This window comes from Equus asinus, chromosome 5 (genome assembly GCF_041296235.1).
Source record: "Equus asinus isolate D_3611 breed Donkey chromosome 5, EquAss-T2T_v2, whole genome shotgun sequence".
Lineage (NCBI taxonomy): Eukaryota > Metazoa > Chordata > Mammalia > Perissodactyla > Equidae > Equus > Equus asinus.
This window is the reverse complement of record NC_091794.1, coordinates 63,009,734-63,033,211: the sequence shown is the minus strand read 5'-3', so window position 1 is coordinate 63,033,211 and position 23,478 is coordinate 63,009,734. Positions and strand designations below refer to the sequence as shown.

The 23,478-nt window shown below is 50.2% G+C and overlaps 1 protein-coding gene across 3 annotated transcripts; it reads right to left on the bottom strand.

The window, feature by feature from the left end:
• Positions 1-553: 553 nt before the first annotated feature.
• Positions 554-8,219, bottom strand: LOC123285600 (ral guanine nucleotide dissociation stimulator-like). 3 transcript variants are annotated; one of them, XM_044769371.2, is made up of 11 exons: positions 6,653-8,219; positions 6,131-6,498; positions 5,157-5,372; positions 4,699-4,802; positions 4,127-4,196; positions 3,993-4,019; positions 2,994-3,062; positions 2,486-2,560; positions 1,900-1,932; positions 1,410-1,531; positions 554-1,203 (listed from the first exon to the last, which is right to left on the bottom strand). In XM_044769371.2, exons 1-11 carry the CDS (start codon positions 6,858-6,860, stop codon positions 1,167-1,169), a joined length of 1,329 nt encoding a protein of 442 aa, XP_044625306.2. In that variant the 5' UTR covers positions 6,861-8,219; the 3' UTR covers positions 554-1,166. The 3 variants fall into 3 exon arrangements, with proteins under 3 accessions (XP_044625306.2, XP_070365815.1, XP_070365816.1); XM_070509714.1 differs by lacking the exons at positions 554-1,203; positions 1,410-1,531 and having other exon boundaries at positions 1,790-2,560; XM_070509715.1 differs by lacking the exons at positions 554-1,203; positions 1,410-1,531; positions 3,993-4,019 and having other exon boundaries at positions 1,790-2,560.
• Between the last annotated feature and the right edge of the window lie 15,259 nt (positions 8,220-23,478).

Genomic DNA, 23,478 nt, shown 5'->3' with positions numbered 1-23,478 from the left:
GTTTCGTCTGGCCAGGTACCTGGACCCTTATCCCGCCTGTCAGAACCCATCCTGGTCCATCAGGCCAGCCAGGAAGGAGTGGCTGTGAGGCACCTGAGGGAGGGTGGGGCCTTGAGGGGACTTCTGACTTGACAAGAGTGAAGAAGGAAGTGCAGGGGCTGGGGTCCTGGGTCCCAGGGAGCAGGAGGGTGTCGGGAACGGGGCCCAGCTGGAGCCTGGACGGCTGCACCACAAGTGTTCCCCTGGAGAGGAGACGAGCAGGGAGAGGACTTCGGAGCCGGGGACAAGTTCCCAGCAGGATTCCAGGCCAGGGAAAGGGTGAGCATGGAGCCCCAGGGGGACACTGAGGAGGGGAGGTCCTGCCTGCCCAAAGTCCCTGCACAAATGACCTTCCCCTGGCCTTGTCCTCTCCACACACACGGTTTGATCTCCTTACGTGTTTTCCCCACTTAGAGCTGATGCGTTTCCAGAGGCTGAACTAGAAAACTACAAGTTCCCAACATGGGGTCCAGAGACACGTCCACAAGAGACGCAGGAAATGTTTCCTCTCCCTCCAGAGTGTGGATGGGCAGCCCCTCTCCTGGGGCACAGAGTGGGCCTGGCAAGTGGTGGCTTTAGGGCCCCCCACATTTCCGTGGTGGATGCTCGGCCTGAGAAAACACCTCGACCTCCCATCTCAGGGGTCTGAGGGGCTGTCTCTGCTCCTGGCCCAGCTTCACGATGCTGACACGGACCTGTCCTCTGAGGAGAGGCACTTGGCGGTCTCCTTCAGCAGCCAGGGAGGGGCTGCACCTTCCCCCTCTCCCACACACAATAATCGGATGACTGCAAAATGTCTTACTCCAGTGAGGGATCTGAGAGTCTGGACAGCGTTTAAATTAGCACAGAATGTGAAAGAACCACCACTCCCAGGCTCTAAGAGAAACAGGACTTTAATACAACAGTCTGCAAATCTGGCATGAACTATTTACAAGCAGTGATTCTCACCCCTACAGAGATGGAAATTGGCCTCAGGAAGGGGTGGCAGGCGGTGGGGCCCTTGCACCCTGAGTGCCCCAGCAGGGCCCCTGCTGCTAAGGAAGAGGTCATACGACAACGGGACGCTCACTCCCTCCTCAGCTTCATGATGGCCATGCTCTCTGGGCCTGGAGAGATTTGCTGGCCAACTAGCACCGGGGCTCCAGCTGGCAGGACAGGCTGTAGCTACAGGATAGAGTGGCACCTGTGAGCCTCCCACAATCCACAGCCCTGGTGTCCCTCCCGGCATCTGCCCAGCAGCTGGAGCCCAGCTTCCCCAGCCATCGCCATGCGACAGGTCAGGGCTGACAAGGGAGTCATGGACTCAGGCTCTCCGGACTGGCCAGCAGGGAGAGTGCACCTGTTCCTCCCCATGTCCTGTCCAGCCTCACCTCTCGTCCTCACTGAGCTGCTGCATGTCCCAGAACCAGGCCCTGAATCGCTCCTGGGGCTCTAGGTTGTAATTCTCTGCAGCCTCCTGGAGCTGCACGATCTCCATCATCACTTTGTGCTCCTGGCACCAGAGGGAGGAGAGGATGCAGACAGAGCCTGCTGGGGATGCTGCAGGGTCTTCAGGGGGTGAGGAGTGGGGCAAGGGGCTGGTCCTGGGTCCTTGCTCACATGGGACCCTCCTTCCCTCCAATTCCACGCAGGACCTACCTGTTCTCAGAGATGGGTAGAAGCCCCTCCCGCAGGAAGTTTTGCTTGATGCCCACCGCTGCCCCCACCCCCCCCCACTGGATGGGTCTCCTGATTCTCTGTCATCCAACACTCTCAGTAAATGTAAGATGCAGCGGGTGGTGCCCAGGAGAGTTCCGCCCAGGGGCGTCTCTGGTTTCCACGCCCCTCTCCTCCCTGACATGGAAGGCCACAGCTGCTCACCTTTTTCTTTTTCTCGTGGTTGATCTCATTGCCCTGGAAGGCAGACAGCAAAAGTCCATCAGAACGAGCCCCCTAGCTATGACCAGCCCCCGTGCACACCCCTTCTCATGGTGCCCAGCTCCAGGTCCAGGAGGGGGCTGGGCCTGACAGAAAACAGGACTTGGACCCAGGCCAGGCTCTGGGCTCCAGAGAAGGGAGGACATGGGGGCCGACACTCAAAGACCCTGTAGCCCAAGCCCCTCCGATGACGGACAGGGAGGCTGAGTCCTCAGGCAGGAAGGGACAGCTCCATCAGTGTGCTGCCTGACTTGGAGGCTGACTTCTCTCTCGCCTCCAACAAAGCCCATGCAGCTCTGCAGGCGGGCAGCTCTGCTGCTTCGCCAGCCTGGGGACCCGGGACGGGCTCCACGTGGAGCCTTCGTTCCCTCATCCCTAAGAGGGGCACACTGCCCCAGCCCACAGGGGAGCCTGGGAGGCTGTCATGACAGGAAGTTACCACATTCTGACCACTCAGGTCTTGGTACTGGGACTGTGTCTTCCCAAGTCCCAACCTGGTCATCCCCTTCTGGCCCCCGGCCTCACTCACATTTACGTAATCCTCCATGGCAGTGTCCAGCATGATCAGGTCAGTTAGCATGGTGCCCAGGAAGGGGACGATGCCCTGTGCCATTGGGATTAGATGGGATGAGGCCCTGGTCTCAGGTGTCCCCATGACCCTCCCCTGAAAACTCCTCATGCTCAGCCTCCTGGCCCAGCCCAGGGTCCCCACATGGAGCAGCCTCAAACCCTTTATAGCCGGCCCTCAATCCCCACCCCTCACCCTCCAAGAACACCAGACTCCTCCTGGTCACCTCCCAGGGCCTGCTTTTGGCTGGTCACAGGGCCTTTAATCCTTGGCCCCTCCACTCTCCCGACCCATCCTGCTGCAGCTCCCCAGGCCCTCCTCCTGGTCACTTCTAAGGGCGGGTGTCAGGCTCTGCGGCAACAGGAGGAGGGCTGCAGGAGGAAGGCCCCCTCTCTGGATTGGAGCCCCCAGCTGGGAGGGCAGAGTCCCCTCCTCTGACCTTGGAGCCCCTCCCCACAGGCGCACTCACCTGCTGCTGCTGCCTCTTCCGGCCTCTCTGCAGGGTCCTCAGCAGGGTGGCAAACTTGGAGGGCTGCTTCTGCCAGGATTGAGGACAGGGTCAAGGAGGCCATCCTCCCCTCACCCCACTTCTCCTCAGCCCCTCTGACCTCAGCCCTGGACGTCTGAACCAAGTCAGCTGGTACCCATGCTACTCCATCCTCCAGCACACTCTGATTCTAGAACAATCCTAGCTCCAACACTCTCGCTGTGTGACCTCGGGCCGAACGCCTGTCCTTCCTGAGTCAGCCTCCTCATCTGGAAAGTGTGACAACTCACCCCTACCTCGCAGGGTCTCCTGAGGACTCAGCGTCAGTGACGGTTTACATGGTTCTGGCTCTCACCCCACCCGGCGTGAAAGGGTGGGGCGGGGCTGAGAGGACACTTCGGTTTCTCTTTCATGTGAAGCCTATGAGGTCCATTCAGGAAAGATCCACTGAGCACCACCAGTTTCCTGGACACTTCCCATAAGCCACCTGGGCACCAGTTACTGCTGACTAGGACCCAGGTGAGTGTTCCTGACAGGGACAGACTAGGAGGGACCGTGGTAGGGCCTCTGGGGAGTCACACATGCACAAACATCTGTCATGCTCCAGACATTCAGACTCAAGGCTGGGCAGCCCATTTGTCCACCTGGCCTGGGGGAATGCCTGGCAGTGCCCATCCCGAGGGCAGGCAGGGTGCCCTCCTCGTGGAGAAGTGGTGAAGACAGAAGGAGCAGTGGGGGCCTGGCTTCCTAAAGACACACTGAGCTGCTTCAGGGAAGAAACATACGCCCGTCCACCTCATGCACGCAACAGCCTGGAAGAATCTAAGTGCTGACAGCGTGGACCAAAATGGAAGGCAGCCCCTGCTCCACCGGCCAGCTCAGCATCCCCTCCGGGATCAGCCCAGACACCCCCACTTCCTGCCATGACCGGGCTTCCCACCCCACAAACACCTCCCCCACCTGCCCATGGACCAAACATACCCCATCTTCCTGTTCATCCAGGGAAGACTGGAATTGTACACAGAAACTCCAAGTGAGAAATGACCGTCCACATCCTGCCCCTTCCCCCTTCCCCACACCCCGCCTCTCCCTCCACATGCCAGCCTCCACTCTACCTTGATGAGCAGCTCCCAGCTAAGGGAGTTGTCCTCATCACAGAGCTTTTTAAATTTTCGGCAGCTCTTCCTGAGGGGGGAAAGGAGGAAGGAGAAACTCAGGAATAATGGGGCAGGGGGCATAAGGGCAAGTCCCTTCTCTATGAGAATCTGGAAAATCCAAACTGCCTGAATGAGGATTTTCGTGGGTGTCCTCTGAGCACTGACGTCACCATGGGACTGCAGAGGGGGCTCTCATGTTGGTCACCTGGGGCTGCCACTCCCTTTTCTATGCAGCAGCTGTATTTTGACCAGTTTGGTTTTCCACTGGGCACAGAGTTCTGTTGCTGTATGGCAAACACTTGAAAATCTCCACTTTGGTTCAACCTACTATGTGACATCCAGGGAACCTGATTCCTGAAGCAGAACTGGGGGCCTAAGTTGCCAGTGAGGATCAGGGACACTGCACACCCACCCAGGCCCTGTGCCCAGGGCTTACTGCCACCCAGGAAGCTCCAGCCGACGAGAGGGCAATGGCAGACAAGTGGGAGCTCCCTCCTCCCCCTGGTCCTCCTGTGGAGAGGCCTCCCCACCTGGACACTTTCCCCCAGGTCTTCTTCAGTCTGTGTATGGGCACGCTCTGCAGAGCCGAGAGGACTGCGTGCAGGGAGGAGATGTTCCTCAAGGCTCGGCACTCCTGAGGAGGGAGAGGAGGAGCTGGGAGGGGGAGCAGGAGCCCTGTCTGCTCTGGCTTCAGTCCCCCTCCCTTCCACTCTTCCCTCCTGAGTGGGACAGATGGCCAGGGTGCCAGGGTGGGCACAGGTGGACCAAAGAGTAACACTTCCAGGAGGAGGAATTTCGCTCAAAGTAGGAAGGAGCCAGGGAGGAAGTGAGCATCCCACCACTGGGACATGCGAGTCAAGGTCAGTGTGCCCTTGACAGGAAGGACCTAGCGACTGTGCAGGGGCTTAGAGTGCAGCCTTCAGTCCTGAGAGCTGATCAAGGAGAAGGGGCAGTTCCACGGCTCTGGAGAGGGTCTCCCCCCGCATACCCTGGCCACCTCGATCCACCGCTCCAGAACCTTGGCCCTGTCCCGGGCCGTCACGTTTGGGTCCCCAAGGCAGGACGTCATGACACACTTTACTACTCTGTTGAACTGCACCACTGTGGCCCAGACGGTGGGTGCCACGTTCTCATGTCCGGGCCGGTTTCTTTTGCCCCAGGTGGAGCCCAGACACTCAGAGGGCTCGACGTTCTTGAACACTTCCTGGGGAGGAGGGGGAGTGTCACTCAGCCCTGCCACAGCCCAGCTTAGTGTCCAAGCAGGAGTCACCGGTCTAAGGAGGGGCTCAGGAAGCTGAGGATGTGTTCTCAGCGTGGTGGGAGCCCCTCGCTTTCATTGTTCTTCCACTGAGAGCACCCAGCACAGGAGGACCCGGGACTCCAGACTGGTGGGGAAAGGACAGGAGCATTTACACACAGCCCACCCCCACAAACTGCAAGCTCCAGAGGGCTGCTCCGCTTGGCTCCTCCCAAGGGGGCATCTCCCTGCATCCTGAGCATCCTTGGTCCCAGGCCCCATTCCGCTGCACATTGCCCTGTGCCAGCTACACCCACGGGCTTTGTCAGGTTGTCTCCCTTTTAGTGAAGTACACGTCTGGTGCATCACAAATGCTGAGGCTGCTGAGCATCCCGAGCAGATGGCTGGGCCGCCTGAGTTCCTGGCTGCACACAGTGAGTTCTCCTCCCCGACCTCTCGGGCCAAGCCCCACCAGGCTTCCTCTGTGTTCTACTTCACTCAATGTGCTCAGCCCCTCTGTCCAGCAGGGCCTCTTGGTCCCCATCTCTACAGTGTGAGGGTGGAACACGAAGGCTGGGGAGTTGCCCAGATCCCATGGTTGGGAAGTGGTGGAGCTGGGATTGGGACCCAGGTCACAGGAGCCGCCACAGGGAAAAGCAGGTCTGGGCCAGCTGATGGCATAGGGGTGGCCTGCCCCACCCCGCCCTGAGAGCCCGGGTGCTCACCGCGTCAATGGCCGTCAGCTGTTCTGCCACCTCCCTTGGGGAGAAGGCCATGAGGCTAGGCTTCCCATCGGGCTGCTTCTTCCCGGTCACTCGACAGGGGTGGGAAGCCTCTGGAACCGGAGCTGATTCTGCGGCTGTTACTGGAGCCTGAGGTGGAAATCCCAGCAGACCCCTTGGTCCCGTTGAGTCCAGTTCAGGACCTGGCACTTGGGCTGGGGCTGCTGATGGCACTCGCTCGGGGTCTGGAGCAGCTGAGGGCGCTGCTGCCGGTTCCAGCGCTAGAAGTGACGGCAGAAATAGAACTGGAGTTCCGTCCAGCTCCAGATGTGGCCCCTTTTCTGCCTCTGCACCTGGCAGAAGCGCTGGAGCTGGGGCAGGAGATGGAGAAAGAGAAAGGGTCAGCTACATAAGTTGCTTTCCATGTGCCTTTCCCCAAACAGGAAAGATCCCACTGTCTTTCAATGAATCCCCAGTCGTGACCCACCCACTGGGGTAGTCTTCCAAGCCTACGGTCTCCCTTACCCTCTGTCTCCAACTCAGTGGCCTGGAAAAGGTCCACCTGGATGAGAAGAGGGGTGGCCTGGTGCTTCAGGACTGAGCCAGGCAAGAGGTCCTGGAGATACGCCAACGTCAGATTGATCCTGGAGTGGCGCAGCATCTGCCACATATCCTGGGAGTTCTCCTGAGGCCGGGGGCCCCAGATGGGAGAGAGGGCACTGGGGAGAGGCATGTGTGAAGAGAGTCACAGGCCTGGCCTGCTGTTCCACACTGTGTTCCCACAGCACCTTCTCTGTGCCTGAGCCCCAGAGGGTGGACCAGCCACTCCAATCCCTGGGTGGCTGTCCTTGCACTGGAAGGCCTGGTCATCAGCCAATCTAACAGAGAGCCTGTGTGAGTCTGGTCTTCCACCTGACACTCTTTTCCCAAAGGGCCTGGACATAGCCTGCCCCATCCTCCACGCTCGAGCATCAGGACTGAGGTTGGAGGCAGATTTGTGACCAGGCTGCTCACCAGCTACTGTTCTGGGCCCCAGTGGCGGTGCTTAGGAGAGGTGCCTGTGCAGAGGGCAGGGAGAGGGAGAGGGAACTGTGGAAGCGAGGAGTCTCTCAGTGGCCGACTCAGCCCAGCCTCTCCTCTGCTTCCCATGGCGGGACTGGCACCCCATGAACAGGTCTCTTTGATTCATTTCCTCCTGTAGGGAAGACCGCAGACCTCAGGCCCCCCACAGAAACCCCAAGAGGCGTGAGATCCAGGGTCTGCCAGTCCATCCATAGCCACAGTCCCCATGGTCTCCTAGCCCCTTCTGTGGACACAGGAGGCCCTCCCTCTGGACCCAACACCACTCATGGTCTTAGTTGGTCCTTGAAGTCTGTCATCGTGGTCTGACTATGAGAGGATGCGTCCATATCTAGAGGAGGCCAAGAGGGTGTGACATCTAACGTCCTCTGGGCATGAATACTCATGATGCCCAGAAGTGAGCTTCTAGCTCTCAGGCTAGAATTGAGCCCCAGGGATAGTGTCTGCTTCCTTCATTGGACACCCTTAGTGTGTAGGAAAGGGTACGAGTGTAGTAGGAGCTTAACATATAGTATTGAATGAATGAACCCCATCCAGAGCCTTCCCAGAATTCTGAGTGGGCCTGCGTCTCCTCTGCTGCCCACAGAGACCACTGCTCTGGCCGCACCGAAGACAAGGACCAGGATCAGCTAGATGGACTCGCTAAATTGTCTTGCCAATAGGAAAACAGTTTGCTTTCATGTACTTTTCCACACTCAGGAAGGCCACAGGCCAGCGAGGGGAGAGGCAGGGAGTCTCCTCACTGGCGACGGAAGCTGTAAGCATGAGGACACGCAGCATGAGCAGCAGTCCCTTCTGTGGAGTCCGGCACCAGGCAAGCGTCTGCCGTGCTGTCTCCCGTGATTTCCTTCAGTGACCCTGTGAGGTTTACCCTCTTACCACCCCACTATTCGGATGAGCAAGGTGACGCTCAGAGAGGTGTGGGGACGTTCCCAAGGCACACGTTTATTAGGTAGGAGACTCCCTGCTGTGCTGTGGAGGGGTGGGCACTCACTTCTGGAGCAGCTGGTCCAGGACCTGTGGGGTCGGGTAGAAGGCCTGGTACACACACGGGAAGGTGGTGACGGAGATGGATCTGCCGTGGAAAGATGGTTGCAGGCAGCCTACCACCTTCTGCACTGCGCCTGCCTCGAGGGTCCGCATCGTGCGGGCCTCAGCCACGGACAGGGTGGGTTCCTTGGCATACCACGTGGACAAGGAGGGACACAGAGTCAGTGGAGTCACCATGAACCACCAGGGGCATCAGGGTCTGGAGCTCAGACCAGAACCTCCCAGCGCCTCAGGAAGTTGTGCAAGAGGGACGAGAGCCCGCCTTGAAAATGGTTTTGGACTTAAAAGTACAATTTGATTTTTAGGGGAATGACAAACACTCAGTACCTTCAAGGCATTCTGTGACCTGAGGAACAATTGTACCTCTGTGCATTAAGAGCCTGAGGTAAGAGCATTATCCCAGGGAGTCATCAATGAACATCCCCACCACAGACAGGAGCAAAGAGATGATTAGTGACCTTCCGCCAATCTGCGGTTCTATGTCATGGCAGACCTGGAAAACTTAGAGTCTATTCGGACACGCTTAAAATGTGCCCTGCAGTGTTGGCTCAAATGGCAACAGAATTGGGTCATGTCAAGGTCCAACAGCATCGAAAGGCTGAATCACTATGCAAAATGTCCTCCTCTGTGGAATATGATGAAGTCACTTAAGGCCTCAGCTCCTGACCTGAGCGGCCTACAATGAGTTGCCGTGTTCTGTGCAATGACAAGTAGCAGAGAAATGTATAGGATCCTGTAATCCCACCGCCATCCTCTTTATGTGTAAATCAGCCTAGCAAGTGTGATGACTCGTGAGGCTTGGAGAAGGTCTGCAAGTAAAGTGGCCTGAGTGCTACACAGCTTCACAGCCGGGTAGTTACATCAGTCAAAACAGGAGCAAAATGCTAAGGTCCTCATGGCCTCGTGAAAAGTGATAACAACATTAAACATTTCCTCTATGGCTCCAAGAAACGTGAAGAGTGTCTTTCCACCCTACCCCACAGCTGGCTCGGGAGGAGAGGAGGCCCAGACTCCTTCAGGAGCAAGGCCGTAGGACACTCAGTGGGAAAGCCCTGTGAGGGCCCCAGGGGTGTGCTCAGATTCAGACCTGGGTTCCAGGCCCACGCTGAACATCTTGGGGGGGGGGTGGGGGTAAAGACCTTCTGCTCCTGCTCTCACCTCAGACCGGCACAGGATGCTGCTGGTGGCCTGCTGCTCCTGCCCCTTGACTAGGGAGGGAGAGAAGTCGAACCCAACACATAACTCTTCAAACATCTCCTGAGTGGAGTTCTGGAAAGACAATGCCCGGCAGACGGGCCAGGAGGCATCAGGAGCCTGCTGGACATTGCCATAGGGGGACACCCCCATGAGAATTTCTGTTCCCTAGTTCAGGCACAGATGGACATCTGCACAGACATCTGACCAGGGAGGGAACTAGATGAAACTTCTAAGGCTGGGGATTAACACAAGGGCAGAGGAGCTTGATCCCCAGCACCCACCTGCTCAGGTTGCCAGCCTGGGGTATGAATATCACAGACTCACCAGTTTTACAGCACGTAACAAACTGCTCTGATTCGAAGTGTTTTGTGAGATGACAAGGTGCAGAGAAATGTATAGAATCCTGTAATCCACGCCCGTGCTCTTTGTGTGTAATCAGCCTAGCAAGTGTGATGATTTGTGAGGCTTGGAGCAGGTCTGCAAGGACAGTGGCGCTGAGTGCTACAGCTTCCCAGCCGGGAAGTTACATCAATCAAAACAGGAGCAAAATGCTAAGGTCCTCATGGCCTCGTGAGAAGTGACAACAACAGTAAACCTTTCCTCTACGATTCCAAGAAACATGTGGAGAGTGTCTTTCCACCCGAGCCCTCAGCTGGCTGGGGAGGAGAGGAGGCCCAGACTCCTTTGGGAGTAAGGCCGTAGGACACTCAGTGGGAAAGCCCTGTGAGGGCACCAGGGGTGTGCTCAGATTCGGACCTGGGTTCCAGGCCCAACCTGAACATCTTGGGGTGGTGGGCGGGGAGACCCTCTGCTCCTGCTCTCACCTCAGACCGGCACAGGATGCTGCTGGCGGCCTGCTGCTCCTGCCCCTTGACTAGGGAGGGAGAGAAGTCGAACCCATCATGTAGCTCTTCAAAGATCTCCTGCGTGGAGTTCTGGAAAGACAGTGCCCGGCAGATGGGCCAGGAGGCATCAGGGGCCTGCCTGCACATCGCCACAGGGGGACACCCCCATGAGGAAATCTGTTCCCTAATTCAGGCACAGAGGGACGTCTGCACAGACATCTGACCAGGGAGGGAACTTGATGAAACTTCTACGGCTCAGGATTAACACAAGGGCAGAGGAGCTTGATCCCAGCACCCAGCTGCTCAGGCTGCCAGCCAAGCCCTGGGGTATGAATATGACAGACTCACCTGGCTGACAGCACATAACACTCTCCTCCTGCCCAGGAGGGACCCACTCCTCACCTGCTGCCTTCCCGCACAGCGCCCACGCGTACACACACACCCCGACACTCACACACAAACCCTCACACAAGGTGCAAGGGCTATGGGGCTGCTCAGGTGGGATCCGAGTTGTGTCCTGCCCTACAGTGGGCTGCCCCACATTACCTTTGGGTACCTCCTGCCAAATTGGCCATGAGGCTTGATCCGATGTCCACAACAACACAACAGTCTCACACTCTGGGCTTTCCTGAGCCTAGAGCCTCTGAAAACTGGTACACAACAAGTAAACATGTTGTACTCTGAAGTGTCTCCAGTCAAATGAACTGGCTAGGGGTCTGTCTCTAGAATTAACTGCCTGGTTACCAGAGTTCTAAATCTGTTGGGGTCTATCGCCAAGGAAGTGAGGTCACTTTTTCAAGATTCCATTACCTGGGCTGCTTCCTGTAATCGGACCTACCCAAACCACCCCCATGTCTTCTTCTTAACTCTACATGAGGAGCTTCCACAGCCCCAGCCACAGCTCCCTGGGAATGTGATGAGGGTCCCAGCTTTGAGGAGGCAGAGCAGAATTCAGACCTCCTTTATCTTACCAGATCTCTGTCCTGGAAAACTCATTGTGCCTCTCAGGGCCTCCCCAGTCTCCAAACCTGCCCAAGGGGAATCCGCCTAGAATCTACTTGCTAGGGACATCATCAGGTGTATATGAAATAATATCCATACCACCTGTGAGGTGGTGTCAAGTGCAAGTAATGCACAAACAAAGAGATGGAAGAATTACGAGAAGGGATGTAGCATGAACACCACTCAAACCAGGCCTGGGTTCAGCAATGCGCTATTGCAACAGGCACTTCCTCTCTTGGCCTCATTTCAATGTCAGCACAAGGAGAGGGTTGATGAATGAAATCCAGACACTGTCATCCTCTGGATTCAAACCTCTCCATTGTTTCCTCTTCTGTTTAGAAAGAGACCCAAGAGCCTCATCTTGATCTGTGAGGTGGGCAGCCTTCACCATGGCTCCCAGAGATCCCCACCCGTGGTACACACATCCCTCACAGATTCCTGTGTGACCACTGAGTGCTTAGTGACTGGCTCTCGCCAATAGAACACAGCCAATGTGGACGAGTGTCATGTCTAAATTTTAAACACAGAAAGTCTCTCACTTCTTTCTTATTCCCTCTCTTAAGTTCCGTCTCTCTCTCTCTTGCCCGTGTCTCTCTCTCTCTCCTGTCCCTGAGCTGTGGAATCAAGCACACACGTTTTGAGCTGCCATACACAGAGGCCCACATGGGAGAGAACCGAGGCAGCACCCAGGCCAACAGACAGAAAGGAACCCATGCTCTGAGTCCAAAGTGCACCTCGACTCCTTTGAGTGAACCTGAGAGGAAATTCTCTGCCAGTCGAGCATCACTTGAGGCCGCGGCCGCGGCCTTGAGGCATCTCGAGCAGAAGAACCAAGCTAATCTATGTCTGATTCCTCAACCACAAAAATTGTGAGATATGAGGCATTTGCCGTTTACAGATGCAAGGCACTGGAACCGTGATTTCAGGCCCCAGGATCTGGCCCTGCCCTCCTCTGCCTCCTCTCTCCCCCCAGGCTCCCTCCAGCCACACTGGCCACCTTTCTCACATCCTCTGGCCAAACCCCCTTCTGCCCATGAGTGTCTACAGCAGGGGTGCCTTCTCCCTGACACGCCGCTCCCAGACTTGTGCAGGGCTGGCTCCCTCTTGTCATTCTGGTCCCAGGAAATGTCACCCCAGTCAGGCCTTTCAGACCCCTACCCGGTGACCCCCGGCCCTCCCTCACAGGCCCCTGAATGTCCCCTCAGCGCTGGCTCTTTCCCCTCTCATGTCTTTGCTTTCGTGCTTTTGTCCTTGTCCCCTCCAGAGTGTGAGCTCCTGACCGGCATGGACCACTCAGTCACTGTCAGCCCTGCACTTAGACCCACCTGAGCACCTGGCACAGGGTGAGTGCTCGGTGCACAGTCGCTGAGTGAAGAATTGTGAAACTCGTGTCCCCTCCTCCTGCTCTTCACCAAGTCAGACTGTGGAGAGGAACGCTAGTACCAGGAGGAGTGAGTTCTCTGAGGCGGGGGACAGCCGGAAAGGCCTCTGCACGGCTATTCGCTGCTCCAGCAGCTGAGGCAGGCTGAGTGGGCGCCGTGTAAGTTTAAGAAGTCAGCACAGGGACTGGATGCACACAGCCTGCGCAATGACACCACCAGTTCACTTAACATCCGTCACCGAAAACAGAAAAGTAAGTGTTTGCTTGTGATGAGAAGTTTAGCTTCTTGGTTCTTAGCAATTTTGAAATGTACCACACAGCAGTGTTAACTTAGGCAGTGCTGTGTGGCAATTACATCCCAATAGAAGTGACAACAGTGAAAACCCAACCTCATTGGGCACCACTGACGCTGGAGGCTGCCTGCCCCCTGGTGGCCAGCACCAGCACTGCAGCCCTGGCAGAAGCCACCACACAGGAAGTCTCTTTGGGTGTCCTCAAGGCAGAGGCTCCCCACTGTCCCAGGGGTAAAGGAGCAGGACCTGCAGGCTTCCAGGCCGTGGGAGGAACCTCAGGAGCCTCCCTCTCCCTCATCTTTCTGTCCCTCCACTTGGGTGTCCTTTTTTCTCAGGAGGCATCCTGACCTCAACCAAGGCAATGATTCTCCTCTCCAGCCAAGTGAGGACCTCGGGAGTCCAACAAGGACTGGTCTTGTCCCTGGACTCTGGCCTTAGTTCTCGGTGCTCTGGCATGTTCTTCCTTATCCCAAGTTCTCATCCACCCGAACCCCCAAACCTCTCTCAGTTCTAAAGGATCTCCAGCAGGTGGGAAAGCATTTTCTCAGGTGCTCAGAGCACAGGGCGTCATCGATGGAGAACCAAGGGCCACAGACCCTTCGTGAGCATCATACGGAACCCAGGGAGTCACCCGCTGGACGCACTCCACTTGACACAGGAGGACACCAAGGTCTTCTCTCCTCTACCCAATGTCTACACAAGAGGAGAACGGCTCATCAGAGTAGCAGGTGCCCACAGAAGTGGACTCCAGCTCCCCAGTCCTGTGCCCTCCAGGCTGGGCCAGGGATGTCCTTGGAACAGGTACACACCTAGAAACCTTAGGGATTCTTTGGTCTGTCTCGGGCCTTCTGGGCATGTAGCCAGGAGGATGGATGCTACTGTTCATGGCAGAGCTGCCTCCGACCGCCTTCTCCTCGGCCTCTTGTCACTTCCCTGGTATCTGCTCTTTCCTGGGGTCCCTGCATGGTCCACACAGGAGAAATCGGTGTGAGTGTGCCTGTGCATGATTGGATGCGAATAGGAAGATGACCCCATGTGTACAGGGGTGGGCAGGGCTCCCCTAGAACCATGAGGTCCCTGTTTCCGAAGAAAATCCAAAGGGAAGGGGTTGAGCCCTGGCCAAGGAAGCCAGAGCCCTGCCTGATCTTCTGGATTCTGACCCCCTCCTGAGGTCTGGGCCAGTCCCTCCAACTTTCTGGGCTTCAGATTCCCAAATGGACAAAGAACACGTTTTGTAAGAGCAAAGTCAAAATGGACCCTCAGCAAATGAAACAAGTACCATGCTTTGACCTCCCCCCACTGCTTATCCTCCAAGGAGACTTCAAACCTACACGGTGTCTATTACTGGGTAAAATCACCCTCAGCATACAAAACTGATAATGGTTAAAATGGCACACGGTCAACTTTATCATTGACTAACTATTGACGGAAGAAGAAATACATCCGAATATATTTTGATATGACTGATAAGATTCAGGAAAGTTAACTTGCTAGAAATAATAACACCTAAACAAAACTTAAAATGTCAGAACCTGTAGTCAGTATATTATGATGTAGATTAAAACAAATTCAGTCATTTGCCTAAAAATTAATTGATTCTGAGAAAAAATAGATTCAGTGAATTAATAATAAAATGGATACACTGGAATTGTTTTATGGTGCTTATTTTATAGCAGCCAAGGAATTAATAATACTATATTGCATTTTGACAGTTGCTAATAGCGTAAATCTTAGATGTTCTCGTTACGAGAAAAACATTTGTAACTCTTGATGATAGATGTCAACCAGACTTCTTATAGTGATCATTTCACAATATACACACATATTGAATCATTCTGTTGTAGACCTGAAACTAATATAAAACAAACTTAAATTTAATATTAAAAATGTCTTCTTATTATTTTTTCTCTGAAAAATACATTGTAACAAAAATTTTGAAGAGATTTGTTTAATTCTGATTTCAAGGTTGTATTAGGCCCAGAATGAAAGCATTTGTCTGATCAAAGTTGTCTCAGGTACAAGGGCTGAGACAAACACCAGGGTCAGAATGGAAGAGCACGAATGGCAACACTAAATCATACTCTGCTCATTTCTTTGTATTTGCACTTTTAACAGAAAATCTATTTTTATTCGCTTAAAATACACACAATGTAAAACTTACCGTCTTGACCATTTTTCTGTGTACACATCATTAAGCACATTGATTTCATTAAGCGCATCTTCAGTGTGTTGACCAAAGTCATATGGTGGTGCAGCCATCAGCACAATGCATCTTCACAACTCTTGTCACCCCACAGAACTGAAGCATCGTCCCCACTCATCGGTCACTCCCATTCCTCTGCTCCCACCCCTGGCCACTGCATCTGCTGTCCGTCTCTCTGAATCTGGCCATTTCAGGAATTTCCTGTAAGTGGAGTCACACAAGGCCTGTATTTTTGGGACTGGTTGATTGTCCTAAAGGTTCATCCATGTTGTATCATATCTCAGAATATCCTTAGTTTTTGAGGATGAATAATATGCAGTTGTGTGTCGATATGCCCATGTTGCTTCTCCATTCACCCCTGGATGGATCCTTGGGTTGTTCCACATTTCAGCGATCATGAACAATGATGCCATGAAGATGGGTGTTCAAATATGTCTTTGAGACCAAGCTTTCAGCTGTGCTGTGTATATATCCCAAAGTACAATTGAGGGGACATTTAGTGATTCTATTTTTTAATTGTTTTATGGAACTGCCATGCTGATTTCCACAGCAACTATACCATTTTACATTCCAGCCACAGTGTACCTGCGTCCAATTTCTCCACATCTTTGCCAACATTTGTTTGAGTCCTTTCTTCACTGTCTATTTTTTGGAGTGCCGTCACATGGATGTGAGGTGGTGTCTCATTGAGATTTTGACTTACATTTCCCCAGTGATTAGTCACGTTAAGCATCTTTTTATATGCTTGTTGACCATTTGCGTATCTTCTTGGAGGAAAAGTCTATTCAAGTACCTGGCTCGTTTTTGATTTGGGTTGTTTGTTTTGTTGTTGTTAATTTTAGAAGTTCTATGTCTATTCTGTATATTCAGCCCTTGTCAGATAGATCATTTGCAAATATGGCCTTCCATGCTGCGTGGGTTGTGTTTTTACTCTGTTGATATTGTCTTCAGAGGCAGAAAAGTTTTAATATTCATGAATTTTGGCATGTGTACTCTGTTTTTTATTGCCCATGCCTTGAGTGTCATATCCATGAAATCATTGCCAAATCCTATTGTGGAAAGTTTTCTCCTATGTTTTCTTCAAAGAGTTTCAGCTCTTACATTTGGATCCTGATCCATTGAGAATTAAGTTTTATATCTGGTGTGAGGCAAGAATCCAAGTTTATTTTTTGCATGAAGATATCCACTTTTTCAGGAACCACTTGTTGAGAAGACTGTTTTCCCGCTGTTGAATAACCTTGGCAATCTTATTTCTGGGCTCTCTATTCTGTTCCGATTGTCTATGTGTCTGTCTTTACGCCATTACAATGCTGTTTTGATATTGTAGGTTTGTAGCAAGTTTTAAATCAGTAAAAAGAGAGTCCTCCAAATTAGTACTTCCTTTCAAGACTATTTTAGACATCTGGGCATACTTGAGATTCCATACGAGTTTTAGGATGGGTGTTTTTCAGCACAAAATGTCATTGGGATTTTGATAAGCACTGCATTTAATTGGTTCCTTTCTTTGAAGAAGTTGACATCTTAACAACATGGAGGCTTCCAATCCACGATCACAGGACGCCTCTCATTTCTGGTAGTGCCGGGTGGTGTTCAGGTGGAGGGGACAGCACTCTTCCAAGTAGTCACGCAGGGTCCCAGAATTCCTCCACACTGTGCCTTTGCCATTTCCTCAGAACTTATCGACATCTGCATCCAGTCAAAGGAGAGAAAAATGCGTGTCAAATGCATGTGGGAAGTTTTCAAGGACCGCGTGTGGATATGGCACACGTCTGTGCCACCCTCTCCCCTGGCCAGAACTACGCACGGAACCAGCAGACCCTAACAGTCGGCACTGCAGGCAGAATCAGCGGACCCCACCAAATTTGGGACTGTGGACTAACCAAGGGCTAGAGACTCAGCGTCCCAGGGAACCATCTGCCAACTCAAGCTGCCTGCTAAGACTCTGACTGGCACTGTTGACTAACCCAGGGCTGAGACAGATGCTCTGCTAGAGCATCCTGTCAGACTAGACTGGCCCGTTAACCTGCGCCTGGAAAGACAGTTAGATCAGGAGCTCAATGCAAGGACAGCGGATCTGAGATACACAAGACGCTTACCCATGGCCCTCAGAAACAGGAAAAAAGACGTAGAATCCAAAGGCTTCATGGCTACCAACGCTTGTGTTTCTCATCCGCGAAGCCATGAGAAGTCTCCTTCCAATCCCACTGCTGCCACCAAGCCGTTAAGAAACAAAATGCAACCGTGTAAGTCTAAAGAACTTCATTGCTTTATTCACCAATTCCTGCACCCAGAGGCATCCAATCTAGCAGATAGAAAGGAGCTCCAAGGAGCTGTACGGAATGAAAGACTTTGAAAGGCAGAAGGGAGAAGGAAAAGAAGTCACAGCAGGCGGGAAGGTGGCTGGCTTATTGCAAGGTTACTTTCCTCACGGGACTGCAGGAGTCTACGATGTGGAACACCTATCTAGTGCTGATTGGGGGATTCCTGATCCAGTGGGTTAAGATTCTGTTTCCGGGAGAGTCGAAAATCTAGTGAAGTCAAGACTCAGTTTGGTGACGTGGGGCTTAGCGTAAGAGGCTCCTCTTGGGGCCCGCCGTCTGGTTTTGACACATGACTCTGCTGGCCCCCTGCTGGCCCCGGGTACACCCGGGTTTCCCTTCCTGACCATTGTTGGTCACACATCCACTGCCCCTGCCTCCAGTTCTCCCCCTTCCACACCGCAATCCCCGCCATGACTCCCTCTGACACTATCACGACTTCTCCCACCACACTGCCCTGCTTTCCACAAGGCCAGCAAGAGGCTTCGTAAGCACCACTTCATCAGTCCAGTGGGCTGAGCGGGCTGCCCAGCATCGGGACTCAGAAACTGGTGGGCCTGTCACATGGCCTCCAATCACCGGTACCCCAGCTGAAGTGCCTGCCCTGATGAGATACTCAAATTTAGCCAACTCCATCGAACAACATCTTTGCTGCAAGCTTCCCTTAAAAATGCTCCACCCAATTTCTGCCCCAACTGTTTTTTGAGGAGTCGTTTTGGGGGAGCCTTTGAGGCCACCTTGGTGATTCTGTGCCCGGGCACAAGCAGCTCTTAGCCCACACACCCTTTGGTTGCACCACCTGGAATCGTAGAGCGCAGGGAGCCAGTGGATGGGCACCAATCACTGGTTTGACCCCCAAGAGCCGGTGAATAGTTCATAGCAGGAACATCCACTTTCGGGTCTTCCTGTGGGCGCACGTCACAAGGCGCTCCCTGGTACCCCGCTCTCCCCCACATCCTCTGATCAGCTTTCCGCAGGCGATGTTCTGCAGTCCATCATTGTCTCCACGGACCTGCCCCTAGAGCTGTACCCCACAGACCAGGAGTCCCTGAGTTTCCTGCCCTGACAGGCTACCACCGACCCAAAGAGATATGTCTGTTCTACTAGGATGACTGGACTGGCATAGGGGAGTGGCCCTAGCCACAGAAAAGCAGGTAATTGAGGCCACCCAGAAGTGTGCACAAACAGAACCCAACACGGACAGCAGCTCCATGAGACTCTATTCTACTCCTTGTAGGACAGTCGCCTAAGTCTCTGCCAAATGGTTTTAGGAAACCACCTGGCCTCAGACTATCTCTACTGGCCAAGGAAGGAGGGGTCAGGGCCCTCCCATGGTCTACCACCTGCATGTACATCAACAACTGACAAGTTCAAACCTACCTACACCAGAGGGTCCAAGAGGTGAGAATACTGCCCAGTATTACTGAGATCTCTGAACAGATTCCCAGGGCCCCCAAGACCACTGAGCTATTTTCTTGGCTGGTCTTTTCAAGGTGGAGACCATGACTATGGACTGGATCTCCGACTGTAGCTTGTGTGATTTTCGTACTTGCTACTAGACCCTAATCAGATGTTTACTCTCAGGGCTACACCGTGCCTTACCCCTAATAGCTGCATGAATTACCCTCATTTCAAATTTTCACTGAAGAAAATCTGCTCAACATAAAATACACCATTTTAAGTACTTGAAAGTACACAAGTCAGTGACGTTTAGGACAATGAGAATGTTGTGTGGCTATCACTACTATCTAAGTCCAGAACATTTTTAATACCTTGCAAAGAAACCCAGCCTCGCTGTCTCTGTGCTTTGCCCTAACCCAAGTCCACAGAAAGACCTTATCTGTTTCCTCTCCCTGCAGATTTGCTATTCTGGGCATTTCATTCAAATGGAATCATAGAATCTGTGGCTTTGTGTACCACTTCAATTAGCACACTTTTTAAAGGATCATCCAGGGCCTAGCACGTAGCAGTGCTTTCTTCCTTCTTAGGGCTGTGTTATATCCCATAGTATCAATATGCCACATTTGCTTTATGTGTTCATAATTTGGTGGAAAATTGGGTTTATTTCATTTTTGGGCTACTGTGAATAATGCTGCTTTGAATGTCCATGGACAGATTTTCCTGCGAACATATGTTTTCCATGTTCATTGGAGATGCCTCACAATGGACTGTCCAACTCAAAGGCAATGATTGCTTGAAGATGTTAAGAAATGCAAAGCTGTGCTCTACAGTGGCTGCATCATTTTACGTTCCCACCAGTGATGTATGAGGGCTCCCCTTCTTCCTCATCTTTACCAACACTTGGGATTTTCCTTTATGTTGAATACAGCCTACACATTGAGTTTGAAACAGTAGCACATTGTGGTTTGAATTTCCCTTTCCCTAATCATGAATGACATCGAGCATCTCTCTTGTGCTTATTGGCTATCTGCATATCTTCTGGAGAAATGTCTATTTCAACCATTTGCCTATTTTAATTGTTTTATTTGTCTTTTATTATTGAGTTCTAAGAGATATTTATGTATTCTGAACACTAGATTATACAAGTTGAAAGTCGGCAAATTCAAGACCCAACTTTCAACAATGGATAGAACATCCAGACGGAAAAGAAGGACACGGTAGAAATAAATGACATTAAATACTAAGAACATTTTATTGAAGAGCAGCAGAATACACCTTCTTCTCAAGAGCACACAGAGTATTTTCCAGAAGGGATCACGTTTGAGGTCACAAAACAAATCTTAACAAAATTAAGACGATTGAAATCATACCAAGCATCTGTCCTGAACACAATGGCGTGAGACTAGAAATCAATATCGGGAAGAAACCTGCATCATTCCTGAGAGATGGAAATTAAACAGCAGCCTCTTACACAGACATTAGGTCAAAGAGGAAATCAAGAGAGAAATTAAAAAATAGCTCAAGACAAACAAAAAGAATTAAAAACACACCAAAATTATGGGATGCAGCAAAAATAATACTGAGGGAAGTTTGCAGTGATCAACTTGTAATGTCTTAAAGAAGAAGGACCTCAAATTGACAACCTAAGTGACAACACACAGAACTAGGAAAAGGGAAAACTGAATCCAAAGCTAACAGAAGGATGGAAGTCACAAAGGTGAGAACAGAAGAAAGGAAATAGAGGAGAAAGACAAAAGATGAAAAGGAGGAGTCAATGTTTTGAAAAAATAAAATTGACCATCCCTTAGAAGACAGAACGCCTGACAGAAGAAAAGAGAGAACAATCAAGTGAAGTAAATGAGAAGTGAAAGAGGAGGCCTCACAATCGATGCTTCAGCAATAAGATCATAGAGACCCTCCATCCTCTTGCTCACTAACACACTGGGTGACCCAGCAGACTGAGTAAGTTCCTAGCAACAACCTACCCAGTCTCACTCAGGAGGAAACAGACAACTGAACAGACCAATGACAGATACGGAGGCTAAGTCAGTGATCACAAATCTATCATTTAAAGAAAAAGACCTTTCTAATTTCCACTAGACACACTTAAAACCAGTTACATGCCAAGCCAATCTTTATTTGAGTTATTTACTTAATGTTGAAATACAGCTGATTTAAATATTCATAATGCTCTTTTATGTAGAGAGTTTGAAGGTAAAGTTTCTTGAGAAAACTACAGGTTTTTGTACTTGGTACACAGGGAATGAAATTCTAAAGCACGGAGAATGCGCATTTCTTCACATGATTAGCACCCCAGTTTTAGTGAATACCTCTGAGAGATGAGCAAATACAATAAAGTGTATGACTAAAGCATCACACTTCACTCAAGACTCATTCTATATAGCCACCCTATCTGCAAATATTTAGTATGTTATTTCTAATACTTCACAGTATCACTGCCATCGATGATAGTAATACTAAATTTCCCTTTGAAAGCATCCTGACTTGCCAATTTCTTTGACTTTCTAATACTAGAACACTTATACAGGTAAACTGAATATGTTAAAAATGAAATGGAAAACAAGGTAAAATTAAGCTAGCATAACAAAATTATTTGACGTACTTGAATATTTGAAGAAGATAAAGTTAGATAAAATTTATTTGAAAAAGTAAGATGTCAACAACTTTAAAAGTAAATAAGGTGTTTGAAAAATGGTTATATGCATTTAAATATAATGTATTTAATATTTATAATTAATTTTATATTTGTATGATTTAGAGATGCTGCAAGTATACGTTTTTACCAAATGAAATGGGTGTATATTAAAATTAATTCCGCGTCCAAGCCTAGATCAATGGCAAACATTGCTAAAAAGAATAAGCTTCTGAGATTAAGAATTAAATCTAAAAGCGGAAAATTTTTATTATCAAATATAAATTACAAAAGTTGTTTTTAGTCAGATTTTTTAAAGGAAAATTATTTCTCAGCATTGCCGGATCTCATAGCACGCACAAGATGGCAACATTCTACATAATACCCACTTTCTCCAGAGGGGTGTGGAGAACCACATTAGATTTTGGTCAGCTCTGAAGTGGCTGCCACCAGGTTGTTTGTCCTAATTCTCTAATAGTAAATGAACTTGACAAAGATTTCTCTTTTTTTCCACACTTGGACTTGAAAGATTTCATTGTTTGTGGTCAAGTAGACTGATTCAAATAATCTCACAAAGTAAAAGGGTTCATAGCTCAGGGAAGATGCTTTCCGAACATTTCCTGAATTGAGTTTGGATTGTTATCCTCATTAGATCTTTTACTTCTAGTGTTTCTCATACGCCTGCTGCCTCATTAAAACTCATCCTTACAATATGAATCAAGAAATGTGGCCCAAGAAGGATGTGGTTCGTTTTCAAAATAGACAGATAATCTCTGATTTTTTAACTACGAAGACATGCCTTTTATTTTACACACATTGAATAATGCACCTTTCCTGATATAAAATGTTAAGGGCTCTTTAGAGCAAGTAGCAGATTAGAATCCCCTTGACTGTCAACGAGTGGTTCCAGAAACATATCGATTATGACTGGCTGTAAAATAAAATTTGTCCCTAGTTTGTGTTATTATTTACAAAGTACAGTATTTGTTTTTTCGTGTGTGAGTAGAGATTTAAACTTACTTTTTGGATATTGTTGAAATCCTCTCTCTCTTTTTCTCTGTATCTCTTTTATTTATTTTAAATCACTTGTAATTCACATATAGATTCCATGATACTTCATGCCTAGATAGTATATTTATGCTCTGAGTTTTTCCAACAATGACTTCATAAATATTTTTAGATATATGATACAATTTAATTTCACTCGTTGAATTTGGTTGTTATATCTTCTTAGTCACTTTTTGACTCTCAACTTGCTTCAACTTTTTTATTTTGTGCCATCAATTTCTTACGAACGAATGACAGTTGTCTTATAGCTTGTCCTGCTTCTGGATTTACTTAATGATTTCTTCTTAATTCCATTTATTTCCTATAATTTAGAAACAAGGTTTAAGGAATTAATTATATTTAGATTAAATATTTTAGCAAATATACTTCATGATGTATCATATCAGAAACACCATAAGTAGCTGCTTTTTCATTTCTTTCAACATCATGTACAAGTTTGTGACAAGGCAAAAATTTTTTTCAGCTTTATTGAGATACAATTGCTAAGGTACATCTTAAAAGGTCTCATCCCCAGAAAAAAAATTGTAGCTACATGAAAATGTGCTTTTAATATCATTTTTAACTAGTGTCTTGTCTTTGAGGAAAGATAATGAAAATGGGCTTCTTTCTTCCCCACATTGAGTAATTCTGTAACATTAGGCTATGTGATAGTCACAAATAAAGGCTTAAAAATGTATTAAATTTTTGCAATTCCTACCTCACTCATGGACTTCATCATGCTTGTTTCATGAGCTTTAACATTTGTGTGACTCAAATATTTCACCAATATCTGAAAGTCAATATACAGCTATTAGCAGTAATTTTATCAACAAGCTTTGCTCATGGTATTGGGGTTTTATTCTAATTTGAAATGAAGGTAA

Coding starts and splice junctions, on each gene's coding strand:
- LOC123285600 (XM_070509714.1), bottom strand. CDS start 6,860: ATGCCTCTCCCCAGTGCCCTCTCTCCCATCTGGGGCCCCCGGCCTCAG. Junction 5,373..6,130: donor AGCTGACGGCCATTGACGCG/GTGAGCACCCGG, acceptor CCTCCTCCCCAG/GAAGTGTTCAAGAACGTCGA. Junction 4,197..4,698: donor ACCTGGGGGAAAGTGTCCAG/GTGGGGAGGCCT, acceptor TTCCCCCCTCAG/GAAGAGCTGCCGAAAATTTA.